Source organism: Acomys minous (genome assembly GCF_964271855.1).
Source record: "Acomys minous genome assembly, chromosome: 14".
Taxonomy (NCBI): Eukaryota; Metazoa; Chordata; class Mammalia; order Rodentia; family Muridae; genus Acomys; species Acomys minous.
The window spans coordinates 100100451-100113800 of NC_140496.1; the positions used below are offsets into that span (position 1 = coordinate 100100451).

General features: G+C 46.6%; 1 protein-coding gene across 1 annotated transcript in view; it reads right to left on the minus strand.

Moving 5' to 3' along the window:
* Window positions 1-1119: 1119 nt before the first annotated feature.
* Window positions 1120-13350, minus strand: part of DNAI3 (dynein axonemal intermediate chain 3) — a 60420-nt gene continuing 48189 nt past the window's right edge. The window contains exons 19-23 of the mRNA XM_084756371.1: window positions 9109-9239; window positions 6360-6564; window positions 4816-4907; window positions 2882-3004; window positions 1120-1428 (exon numbers count right to left, since the gene is read on the minus strand). Of these exons, the coding sequence (XP_084612497.1) occupies window positions 1285-1428; window positions 2882-3004; window positions 4816-4907; window positions 6360-6564; window positions 9109-9239 (695 nt within the window). The 3' untranslated portion in view covers window positions 1120-1284. The remainder of the gene's footprint in view (window positions 1429-2881; window positions 3005-4815; window positions 4908-6359; window positions 6565-9108; window positions 9240-13350) is intronic.

Consider the following 13350-nt stretch of genomic DNA (forward strand, 5'->3'; position numbering starts at 1 on the left):
TTATAAACTGTGGCTGTGGCTCTATCCTCTGTCTGTTCTTTGCCATTTAGTGAGCCTCTCAGTTCTTCACAGGAAGTTTTCCATCAAGGGCCTTCACCTTGAACTGTTACCACAGCCAGGGGACTCTCCATTCTAATCCACTGATCTCTTCTTACAGAGAAAGAGGATTATGTCACCTTCCTGATTAGCCCTCCTGCTAATCCCCCACAAAGTGAAACCACCCTCCCTGTGCCTCATGGGATGGCCCCTTGTCATCCTGCGCTAGTTAAATAAATATGCTATCCTTTCACATTGTAGTCTTCTCCATTGTATTGGCTTGAATGAGAATGGCTCCATGGGTTCTTTTGTTCGGAATAACTAGGTCCTTAGTTGGTGGAACTGTTTGTGAAGGATTAGGAGGCGTGGCTTTGCGGGAGGAAGTGTGCTACCTCACGGTTGTGTCTCAAGAGGTAAGCTCTCAATTACTGCTCTGGTGCCGTGCCACCTGCCATGGTGTTCATGGACTCAAACCCTCTGAAACTGTGAGACCCAAATTAAATACACTCTTTTACTACGTTGCCCTGGTGGTGCTGGTTTATCACGGCAGTAGAGAAGTCACTAAGACAGCTGTGACACGGGTGCACTTTTATTGCCCTTCATCAGGTGAAGTGGGTCTTCTCTGTAGTTGCTAGGAATGTGTTGCTCTCCTGAAAGTTGCGTTTTAGCCAATGTTTCCTGTACCTGTCAGTGTTACAAGTTCTCTGTCTAGTCAGTGTCTGATTCACTGGTAAACCAATCTTGTTTTCCTGGATAAGTCCACCCAGATCTTCATGCATTATCCTTTTGAAGATGTGCGTCTGGATTCAGTTGGTGGATATTGTGTTTGGAACATGGCACTGCCACCTATGCGCTGGTCTGGGTTGGTGGGGGTAGCATTTCTTTTGCAGAGATGACCTAAGGCCACAGAGCTTAATTTCTGCTTTTGCCTGGGCTTAGGGCGTGTCTGCATGACCTGGACTTGGGGAGGAGGATGGGGCCTGACACTGTGTACTGCCACTATAGGAAAATAAAGATGTCCTTATTCAGAAAGTCCATATTCTGTGCACAGTTCAATAATTCAACATGAGACTGAAATAAAACTGCTAGAATTTAATAGTTTTAACACCAGTGAGAAAAAAAGCCTGTGCTTACAAATAAACCTATATCTGGCCAGTTTTCTATCTTACCTGACATAAAACACAATCAACAAAGAGAAAAGGAAGCCGGCAGAGTCCCCAGGAACCTAGGCACCTTTGAGAATCCTTGCTACAACATATCCAGGTAGGACACCTTCTCCGTGACCCTGCCCAGGCCGAGGTTGAAGAGGACGGCCTTCTCAAGCTCCACGTAGTTCTCGTACTCCAGCCTCAGCTCCGCCTCCATCAGCTCTTTTGTCTTTTGAAAGACTTTCTGGGTGGGAACAAGCAAGACAGCGCCATAAGCCACGGACAGCCTAAGACCCAAAAAAGGAACAGGGGGGAGCCGCTGCTCTCTAGAAGGGGCTTGTATGAGGATAGGAGGACAGAGGGCAGGACAGCAGTCTGATGGGCTGGCGAAGTGGGGAGCAGGGAAGAGCCTGCCCCTCACTGCTTTTCTATAGCCCAGTGGTTCTCAACCTTCCTAACACTGCTGCCCTTTTATACAGTTCCCATGGTGCGGTGACCCCAACCATAAGGTCATTTTTGTTGTTACTTTATAACTATAATTTTGCCACTGTTGTGAATCATAATGTAAATATCTGTGTTTTCTGATGGTTTTAGGCGACCCTTGTGGAAGGGCCATTCTACGTTCCCCCACACCCCCCTTCCCGGCAAAGGGATCGCTACCCACAGGTTGAGAACCGTTGCTGTAGACCAACAAGCAAACTCCTTCTCCTGTCTTTCCTGTGCATCCTGCCTCCCTTACATGGCCTGACTCACAGAACTGCTTTTTTTTTTTGCTTAGAGTTGTAGCAACTCTGGATAAACTGCTGGGTAGAGCTGGACAGTGTCTCCCACCAGAGCACTTAGACCAGTGTTTATAAGTGTTCTAGAAAACAAAGCCAAGACCAGTTTGTTTGCTGCAGCGGACTAGACAGAAAGTTGTCACTGGGATTGCTGTATGCTTTGCCACCACCAAGGGTGGCTTTTGAAATGAGCCCTCTGTTTTGACTGTGTGGGTTTATCAATAAACTTATCAATAGACTGTGTGGTCTATCGATAAGTGATGCATGCAGAGTACTGCAGTATCCACGTGCTGGTGCTTTTCATGGACAACTGGGCTCTCAGCTGAAGATTACATTGCAGAATACTATATGCTTGGCTGTGAAAAGATAAGAATTAGAAAACTGTGGTGAGAAAGAGGCAAGGGAGGAGATAAGCCAATAGGAAACAGAAATACAAACCCACGTGACTCGGGTGAGAGTTCGAGAACAGTTTACAGAGTGTTTAAAAGTCTCCAGTTGAAGTAGATGACAGAAAACCAACCCCAGAGTTCCTGGCCCACAGAGATAGTCTGAGAAAGAGGAGAGCGGGCCTGGAGACTGTATGCTGCTCTGATGCCCGCTGCTAAGGCTGATGACCTGAGTTCCTTCCCAGGGACTTACTGATAGAAGAGCACGGAGCCACTCCGATTGTAAGCTGTGTACAGCCTTACCACCCAGAACACACCTACATGCAATAAACAGACATGTGCTAGAGTCTCACTATGTGCCAACATGTTGTACTCACTCCTGGTGACCTTGGAAATCAAAGAAATGCCCTCTTGATGCCGGTAAGAAAAGCCTAGGGCTGTGGAGCACACAGGACTCCCGTAGGACGAGCCCGGCAGCATTTTCCTGCTGGTGGGAGAAGGAGGCACCTTTCGTTTCTAAAATTTCACTCACAGCTTTTTTCTTCACCAGCTCCAGGGCCATCTCCTTCTTTTCTTCGTCACGGATCAACTTGCGCTGGTACACATATTCCAGATGCTTGACTTCTCGTTCAAAGTAGTAGTTCACACTTGCTACCTGTCAGAAACAAAGGCCGGGGATGAACTCACCCCACAGGGACAGTCGTGGTCTCTACAAGGCTCTGTTGGAATGCCTGCTGCTCTGTTTTTGTTTGTTTGTTTTGTTTTTTGTTTTTTTTAAGACAGGATTTCTCTGTGTAGCCTTTGCTGTCCTGGACTCACTATGTAGACCAGGCTGGCCTCGAACTCACAGCAATCCGCTTGCCTCTGCCTCCGTGCCTGCTGCTCTGTAATGAGCATGTCCCCACCTCAGCTCCCGGAGTCACCTGACATAACCTCACACCCACCTGCTCAACCTTCCTAGTGCTGAGACCCTGTAATACAGTTCCTCACATCGTGGTGTCCCCTATCCACAAAGTTATTTTCATTGTTACTTCCTAACTGTTATGTTGCTGCTCTTATGAATTGCTGTCTCAGTTAGTGACTATGAAGAGACATCAGAATGTTTTTGACCATCAAAATGTTTATAAAGGAAAACATTTAATTGGGCTGGCTTACAGTTTAAAGGTTAGTCCACAGCCACCATGGTGGGAGACATGGTGACACGCAGGCAGACGTGGTGTGAGAGAAAGAGCTGAGGGTTCTTGATCTATAGGCAGCAGGAAAGAGACCTGGCCATACTAGGCCTCAGAGCCCGCCCTCACAGTGACGTACTTCCTCCAACAAGGCTGCACCTCCTAATAGTGCCCCTCCCTATGTGCTAAGCATTGAAACATCTTAGTCTGTGGGGGACACTCCTATTCAAACAACATAATCGTAGAAATATTTTTTGAAGGTCCCTGGGACTGGCAGGAAAGGAGCAGTCACAGATGGAAGGAGAGAGCTGCAAAAAACCCTGCAGTTTTTATAGTAGAATTTTATAGCAGGAATTAGGAGATACAAGTTGTATGTCCTCAACTGAACTTGGTAAATGCAGATGAAGCTATCTCTGGACACTTTATATTTCTGCTTGTGAGTCTAGACTGCAATGGCCGAGCCATCTTTCCGGCCCTCTGTGGTGGCGACTTTAAGGGAACTAGAAGCAGAACTGCATTCTTGGCCCCTGGAGGGCTCAGCATGCGGGCATATGGACATCAGCAGACAAGTCATCAGACCTCTACCTGGGGGAGGCAATCGGGCAAGCCTGCCACCTGCAGGGGCAGGGGACTCACACGACTGCAATCTGTGTGTTTAGTGCCAGCTGCATATCTACTTCTGTTTTGTACTCATCAATCCTCTTATACCCTCATTCTCAGCACTGCTGGGAGCACTTGGGTGGTGGGTATGAGGTTGGCAGGGCGGAGGATTGCCAAATCAGATGCAGGGCCAGCGATATGCTGAGGCTGGAGAGGGTGGTAGAGAGATGTGTAAATCCATCAACAGAGTATCTGGGATGTGGGGGAGTATCACGGAAACTGCAGAGCTCAAACTCAGTCACAGCTTGACAATGGCGACTCTCCGTGTCAGCCCTCCTCCCAGTCCGCACATCGCTCATTTGACTTCCTTCCCATCTCATGTTTGGTTACTCTCCTTAGCGTCAAACTATCTAATTCCTACGATAAAAATATATTCTTTTATTATTTAAAGTACACAAGTCTTTTACTCTCTCGTAAAACAAAAGTGGCAACATTTAAAGCACACTTTTAAGTTATGCCTCGAAAGTCTCTCAAGATGGTTTGGCAGGTCAGGCGATTGCTGCCAAGTTGGATGATCTGAGTTCAACCCCAAGGACCCACATGGTAGAAGAGAATCAACTCCTGTAAGTTGTCACTTGAGCTCCACAAGTGTGCCGCAGCAACATTACATTTGCAAAGCTGAAACTTTACTAACCTCATTAAAGGAAGGGTGACTTAATGTCCAAGGAATTTCTAAGATATGCAGTGTTCCATAATAGTCAGCGATGGCTATAAACTGTTGCTTAGCTGAAAGATTTAAAAAACAGGGGAAGGGAATTAACAAGCAGAAAGTCATCTGAAGAGGTTAAACACAGAACCTGTTTTATCTTGTGGTTTCCCAGAGGACCGGCTGTGGCTGCCGTGCTCCTGGCAACTTCATAGGATGCTCATGACTGGACCATGTAAACACGGACAAGTCATTTATTTCAGCTGGTGAGCTGAAACTTAAACTTAAACCCTCCCACCACCTCAAGCCTCGCTCTCCTGGTGTCCATATAAGGAGAGAGGCTGGCAGCCTGTCTGTCTTCTCCGCGGTCTTAAGGAAGCAGGGACAGCATTACAGGAGAGTTCTGACCCACGAATCACATCTCAGCACACACACCAAGAGCTGAGAGATCTCACCGTGTAGATGAGTTTCCCAGACAGCCCCAACCACAGTTCTTCTATGACAAAAAAATGGATTTTAAAAAAAGAGCGAAGCGTGAGAATGCTCCTTCTCTGCCGCTTCCTGGATGTTTCCTCAGCTCATTTTCAGGAGGTCCGGGTCAAACTGCTGAGTCCTACACTCAGAACCCTGCAGGCACATAGTCAGCGCTTTGTACCAAAGACAGGATAACATGCTTATGTTGTGCCTCATGGCTAAGGGGAAACCAGACTGAGGCATCCTAGAGGTCCCAAAGCCCGAGTCTCTGGGTGAGCTGTTTCTAAGAAAGAAATCATAGAGACAATCTTATGTATATAGACTTTTGGAAACAAAGAGAAACTTCTTCCAGTAAAGACTTACATACTGGAATTACACAGAAAATACTAATCAGGTCAAATAGGAAAAACAAACAAACGAAACCAAAGGAAATAAATTACTTTTTTATAAACATTCTTGAATTTATGTTTGTTTGTTAGTATATTGCGATTTACTCATATTTAACCCAGAGAATAATGCTTAAATAGATATATAACCCTAGGGAATCATGTGATCCCATGAGGAGAGTTGCTTGATGTGTCCCCATGTGAGAAATAACCAATGAAAATAATATTAAAAAGCACAAGCAAAACAAAACTGACAAAGACACAGAATTCAACATTTCTGGGAAAGAAATAGCCAAAAGGCAGCAAAGGTTTAGGACTGCTCTGTAAGGCTAACAGGACTGTTGTTCTCCACCCTGTGGTTCCAAATCACTCTCAGCCTGACCTCATCAGAATCTGAGAGTCACTGTGGTGAGCCACAACACTGAGCGGTGCTTAGGGGCTTCCTAGATGTGGGAGCAGGGGTGAAGGAAAGGATGGGGTATTGCTGGAGAAACAGAGGGAGAGTGGAGAGCAGAAGAGAGAGGGAGGGAAAGAAAGGGGGCAGGAGGAGGGTAGGGAGAAAGTAAGGGTGTGTGTGGGGGGGGGGCGGGGAGAAACACAGGAGAGGTTTCAGGTGAATGCCAGAGTGTTCCCGGCTCAACTGAACACGTCACTCCATGGACTGGGACATACAGGAAAAGGTCCAGGGTTTGATGTAGGTGATCATGGTGATGCAAATATTCTGGGACTGAGTGGGCTCGTGGGTTTTCTCCAGGAGGTCCCAGATGTCCACGTAGCCATCCTCTCTGCCGATGTAGAATACTCCAGGCCTCGTCAGAGACCAGTGTCCCGCCGTGTACCTTTTTGGTGCACAGCACGTTTGAAGAAGTGGTCCAGTCTAAACACAAGTTTAAAAGACACATTGAAAGCTTTCTTTTTCTGTAGCCTAAGGGAAATTCACAATGATTTTCTTTTTTTAAATACAGCTCAGCTGGCCATAATTATTTAACTATAAGTTTATTCCATGGAGAAGCCTTATCTCCTTTTGTTGTAGGGTTTTATTTTTATTTTTAAAATGACAGATGAGAGAGAGAGAGACAGAGAGAGAGAGAGAGAGAGAGAGAGAGAGAGAGAGAGACAGAGAGACAGAGAGACAGAGAGACAGAGAGACAGAGAGAGACAGAGAGACAGATAGAGACAGAAGAGAGAGAGAGATCCACATGCCGCAACACACATGTGGCCATGAGAGGGCAACTTTTTGAGCTGGTTCCTTCCTTCCACCTTTACAAAGGTTTTGGGGGATCACACGTACTTACAAGCCTTGCACAGCTTTACTCACTCACAGCTTTACTCACTAAGCCATGCTGCCTGCAGTGTTGTAGGATTTACGTGGGACAAGTTATTTTCTCTCCCATTTATTGTATAAGTAACTTTTTTTTTCTTGTTTTAATTGCTTTTTAGAAAAGACCGAATCTTCTGATTTGGATTCAGATGGTCCTGCTAACTCAACTGCCTCTGAACTTATTGTTTCTACGAGGGTCTGTAGACAGCAGATTGAGGAGGAGAGTGTAAGGACAGTTCTCCTATAACTTTGCCTTGTTGCCAGAGATCTGCTGTCCACAGAAAGCAAGTGAAAAGTGTCTTGTTGTGGTTTGAGAATGTGTCCCCCACAGGCTCATGTGTTCAATGCTTGGTTTCCAGCTGGTGACACTATTTTGGGATGCTCTGGAAACTTCAAGTGCTGGGTGGGGCCTAGCCAGAGGGAGGAGTCACGCCTTTGAAGGTTCCACCTGGTCGTGGTGCTGTGCCTCTACTTTCTGCCCACCTTGAGGTGAGCAGCCTCATTTGCACGCTGCTGCTTCTTCCAGGAGGTTGTGGTTCACCCGAGTCACCCAGCTACACACCCGTCCTCCCGAGTACATCTTCCCCCTGTGAGTTACTACTGAGATGTTTTTGTCACAGCTATGCAAAAGTCACCAATGTAGCTGTCCATCAGCTGCGAGCTGCATGTTGGAAATCAGCAGCAAGCCTTTCATATGTGACTTCAGATGGCTGTAGATGTGTTTGGAAGAGAGACTTTGGGCCACCGCAGCGCAAGGAAGTCATCATCCTCGTCCCCACCACCCCCACCCACCCCGCTTCCACCATGAGATGATTTGCTAACTTTGGGAAGTTGCTACAAAGAGAAGATGCTTTCTCCCACTCAGATCCATCTACCCATGAGAAACAGCCAACTGTTCCTTATGTCTTCATTGACAAAAGCAAGGCACAGCGTTGTCTTCCACATGACAACTCACACATAGGAAACCTTCTTGTGAGGGAAGAAGCCTGCCCAGGCCTGGGCTGCTGGCCCCCAACTCTTTTTGTGCCCTCCAAGCCTTTTTGTGCCCATTTTCTCAGTTCCTTCCGTCTCTGGGGAAACCCAGTTCTTGGTTCCTGCCAGTCTTCTGGAAATCATGCTAGCTTTCTTTTTCTTTCTTTCTTTCTTTTTTTTTTTTCTGACTACAAAACTTCCTCATTGGAAAAATAAGCAAACAGCAAAACCAAACCTACCGAGTATATGGTTAGAAAGTTTGTTGATGAAGATTTAAATAGCTTTCTGTTTTGTTCAATGGCACCGTGTGTATAAATGTTTGTACAAATTTCTTTTTAAAATCATTTGTATAAATTAGAGCTCTGAAGAGGGAGTGTCATTTGGTGAGACGACATATATATATATATATATATATATATATCTCACAGTTGTGATGCATGGGTGTGCTCTGTCTCTTTCTGTCTCTCTCCCTCCAGTTTTTTCATAATCTCATATTTCTCACCAAAGGGGCACAGTGATTCAGATTTCCCACAAAAAAGAGCTGGTTTTTCCCAATTCCTGCTTCACTGGACTTAATTTTTTCCCCACTATTTTTGTTTGTTTGTTTGTCTTGGAAGCCTGGCTCCTATCTGGCAGGACCAGCCTTAATCTGGACCAAATCTTACTGGTGCTCGAGTGTGTCAGGACAGACAGTGTGCTCTGCTGGCCTTGGGCCCTCAGTCTGTAACTGCCAACTCCCTGAAGCTGCTAACCCGTTCCCAGTGCAGAAGAAAAGTGGACAGGCCTGGCGACCACTTCATCTGGTCACCAGAGGCCACCTTCCCACTCTCAAGGAGCAAAACTCAAGGCAGACGACCTGCCAACATTAGATGGTTCCAAGAAAAAACATGGCTAGGTTTCGGAGAACAAGGGCCCTGCTGTGTTGTTTACTTCCTCTCTGGAAAGAAAGGCTCATGGTCATATTTTCAAAGGCTTTCAGTGGTTCAGCTGACAAGTGGAGCCAGACCATCTGTTCCCATTTTTCTATAAAGTGCCCCCTAGGCACGGTACCCTGGAGCAGCCTTTGTTCGTATTGTCTTTCTCAGCGACAAAGATGCACGAACCCACCCACCTCGGCGGGGAACCTACCATGACTTCCTCCTTCCAGATGGCCACATTCCATCCCCCAATAGTGAGGATGATGTCGTTGTAGAAAGGTGACCTCTGAACAGTGTGGACAGCCCCGTCATGGACAGTGTAGAGGTTCACGGGCTTCTTGGCTGTGGAAGTGAACAAGACCAAGTTTGGGTGTGTGGCCTGTCACAGAAGCCTGTCCCCATGGTCTGTCACACAAGCCTGCCCCCAGGGCCACCTTCCAGGCTCTCAGGGATGCCATGCTCTCTTCACTGATCTGCTCACTAGTCTAATCTGGAAGTTACTAACATTTGCAGGTTGCTTATATGTGTTAAGGTCTTCATGGGGATGGGGGTAGGGGCGGGAGCTGGACAATGGCTAGCTAGTAACAGTGTGGCCCTGACCTCAAGTGTTGTTGATTTACCAGTAATGACCTAGTAATGTTTATTATTTGGCCTATACTTACTATTACGGCAGTATTTTCTAACCTGCTAGTAATCAGTTAAGACACAGACACCTGTTATATTTTAAAATAGCCTTAGTTAACCTGGGGCAGGGCAGACATTAATCTTCTAAACTACTTCCCATAGCAGGGCATCTGCTTCTAATAATTTTTATCAAGCTGTAATCCGTAATCCCATATACTTGCTAATGTTCTTCATCTGGGCCAAATCCTCCATCCACGCTGGCCATGTGCTTTTCCTCCACCTAACCCATGATGGAGCAACCTTCTTCTCCTCTCTTCTCTTCTGGACTCTCTTCCCAAGATTCTCTCTGTCTCCTCAAGCCCAGGAACCTTAGCCACGGCTATCCCATTTGCCCTGCCCAGGCGTGAAGGCCTTTTATTAATTAGCACCAAAATACATCAAACCGACCCTCAATACTCAAGTGGCTGTCAGTCTTATGGGAAGGCAAGATACCCAGTAAAAAGATGCCCCCAGGAAGTCATTGCAACCCACCTATGTGAGGACCAAAGAGGAACCATTGTAAAGGAGAGTGACACGGAACACTCCTAGCTTAGACTGAATGCTCAGGTGAGTGAATCCTTTAAGTGTAAGTGTAGTGGAGCTTTGGAAGCTTCTGCTTTGGAAGAGTTTGCAGACAGAGGGACAACACATATGGAAATCCTGGGAAGAGGACCAGTAATTGCCTTTGTCCCTTGTGGAAAGTGCAACTATAAGCGTGAGATGGGAAGCGCATGGGGTCTAGAAGGACCAGACTCCGCAGAGCCCTGCAGTGTAAAGGGTTCAGACAAAGCCACAGTGCAATGTCTTTTTGAGTCTAGCTGAAAACCCACTGATGTTGTTTCCAAAGATACTCTGGCTGTTATGGGGAGAATGGGTTAGAGGCAGGTGGTGGCCCCAGTGAGGACTCTCGTGGCAGTTCAGGTGTGAGAGGGAGTGGTGACTCGAATTAAGATGCAGTAGATGAGCAGATAATCAGGACATTTTTTGTGAGCCAAGATACGGTGGCAGCTTGGCCAGGCAGAGTGAGCAAGATGAGGCGCTAACAACAGCCTAGTTTCTGACAAGAGCAACTGGCTTGATGCAACCCCCTTGGCTGCAGCTAAGAAAGGTAAAGTTCACACACTGAGACCAGAGCTGCCTGGAGCCTTTGCCCCAGGCCCCATGGTCTTCCTGCCTCTCTGGTCTCTGCCCAGAGCACATCAAGATTAGAGCTGGGCTTTTCCTCCTATCAGCCATGGGCAACTGCTGACCTCAATGCTCTTTGTTCACTGTTCCAAGCTCCAGGGAAGGCCATAAAAGCCAATGCCTGTGGGGGCTTAAGATGCAATGTCTCATTGCTGCGCCCTAAAACTGCTAATATAGTCTGTATCTCATCATTTTAATAGCATGTGAGAGCTGAACTGCCACCCAAACACTGATGGGATATGAAAGAGAAAGAGACTTTCTTACCCTTTGTAAGAAAGTTACAAAGTAGGGGTTTGAAAGGCTATTTGTCCATTTGTAACAGCAGAAAGGTTGGGCGTATCCATGGCTGAGTGGCTAATCAAAATGTGGTATTAATGGAGTATTATTAGCCTGGGCTGGCTCGGTGATTATGCGCACTGGCTGCTCTTCCAGGCTTGATTCCCAGATTGGGGAAAGCTCAGAAAATCACGTCTCTATTTAGGGGCAGAGATACTCTATGAGGAAGGGGCCAGACCTCAATAGCCTCTAAGGCTCCTGTAATATTCTGTCCTCAAGAGTGGAGACCCTAATACCATTTAGGAGATGGGGTGTAGTTGGAGAATCAACATAACCCATTCCTACCCTGAAGACTCCTGAGATCTAATCCCAGAGAGATTCACCAGGGGGGATCCATGTTAGGACTGGGGTCTTGTCACAGTCTCAAGTGTAGCTTCTCGGCGGAGGAGTTCATCTAGACAGTGGTAAGAAGCCAGGGTTCTCTCCTGTACCTCAGGGCCTGGGAAGCAAGGATACTTTCTGCTTCTGGCCAAGGCCAAAAATGGAATTGCTCACTTTGCCCCTGAGCTGCCTAGCTGGTTTCTATTCCCAGTGCTCATCATGATTTTAGTAGGTCAAAGGCTTCCACTAACCCCAAGAGCGTCACCGGCAGCATCTGAGACCGACGGCAGAGGTCCCCTCACTTTGCTGTGTTTCCAACAAAGTGTTTGGATTTATGGCTTTCTTCACCTTGTTACAATAAAAATTTCAAGAGTTAAAAAAAAAATCTATATGTGAATATGGAATTTGGGTTAGCCCAAGTGTGTGTTTTTAGAACATGACCATTTGGCTCTGGAATAAATTAACTTTTTTTTTTTTTTACATTAACAGTAGGTTACAGGAGGCTACACAGGGCCAAAAGGTGGGGTCCCAGAGGCATCAAAGGTTTGTAGAAGCAGAAATGCATCTATGGGGGTGAGCTAAGTGAACAAACCAAGTCAGAGTAAAGCTGTACTGCTCAGTCCAGTTGCAAAGGCAAAAGAGCAGGGCTGGGTCCAGGTAGATGAACAGGACCTTTGGGCACCAATTCCAGTAAGGCCATATTAGCAGGGGAGACTGAGGTGAGTGAAAACCGCAGGGGAGGCTGGGAGTTCCCTGCCTGTGGGCCTTGACAGGTCTGTAGGAGCTACAGTCTCTGCAGTGCTAAGTGCCACCTTTTAAAAAAAAATAAAATTATATTTTATTTTTAAAACATATTTCATTAATTTATTCATATTATACCTCACTTGTTATCTCATCCCTTGTATCCTCCCATTCCTCCCTCCCTCCCATTTTCCCCTTACTCCCCTCCCCTATGACTGTGACTGAGTGGGACGTCCTCCCCCTGTATATGCTCATAGGGTATCAAGTCTCTTCTTGGTAGCCTGCACCTTTTTAATGGGGCCCAGCTAAGAGAATTACAGACTTTCCTAGGTTTGGAATGTCTGATACGTTCTCAGGGCTAGTTTCTCTGATGTTGTTTTAATTTCCCCGTGTCCCTGCTATCTCATTTATAGAGCGGAACCTTGTCTACTCGCAGTGATAAGCATTTATCAATCTGTACCATGTGGATGGTACCAGACCGAAGATGCCATCAGAATGTTCACCAAGCTGAAAAAGTGACCCTCCATCTTCAAGATGCACCCTCAGGCTGCTTGGAAGATGGAGTCTTGTAGTCCGGGGCACAGTCTGAAAACCCACTGTTTTACACGATACAGAGTAACGCAGAGTAAAGCACAGACTGATCACAACAAATAAATTTTTTAAAAAAGAAAGAAAAAGAAAGGTGGTGTTTCTAGATTGGAAGCAAGAGCCCCACGTTCTAAGGCTGCTTCTGGAAGAGACCACCGGGCAGATGTTTCCCAGGCTTCCTTGAGTGGTCTGGGAAGTTCCTGGTAAGGCAGAAGACACCCCCGGACACTAGTGGCTTTGTTTTTGCTGCTGTTTTTGTTTCTCTGCGGTTGCCTTTGGGGAAGTTTCCCTCCACATAGTCTCTGAGTGAGCAAGGCTGTCCTGGGGGGCTGGAAACCTTCTCAGAACTGTGTGATCAGCTGTGGCATTATCCACAATGGTAAGGCCTGTTTATTTATTTATTAAAACAAAATGACATCCCACAATAATCTTTTCTCCCCAGCGTCCTTTAGAAGACCTGCGTGACTTCCAACAATGAACGGGGCCGTCCCTAAGCTATTAAGTGGAATGCCGGAGCCTCCAGGCCTGGTTGTTAAAAATAGAAAATTATAATAAACCAGAAGGCAAAGATTGGCGGCAGATTGCCTGGGCTCAGAGGCTGCTACTGATGCCCAAGGCA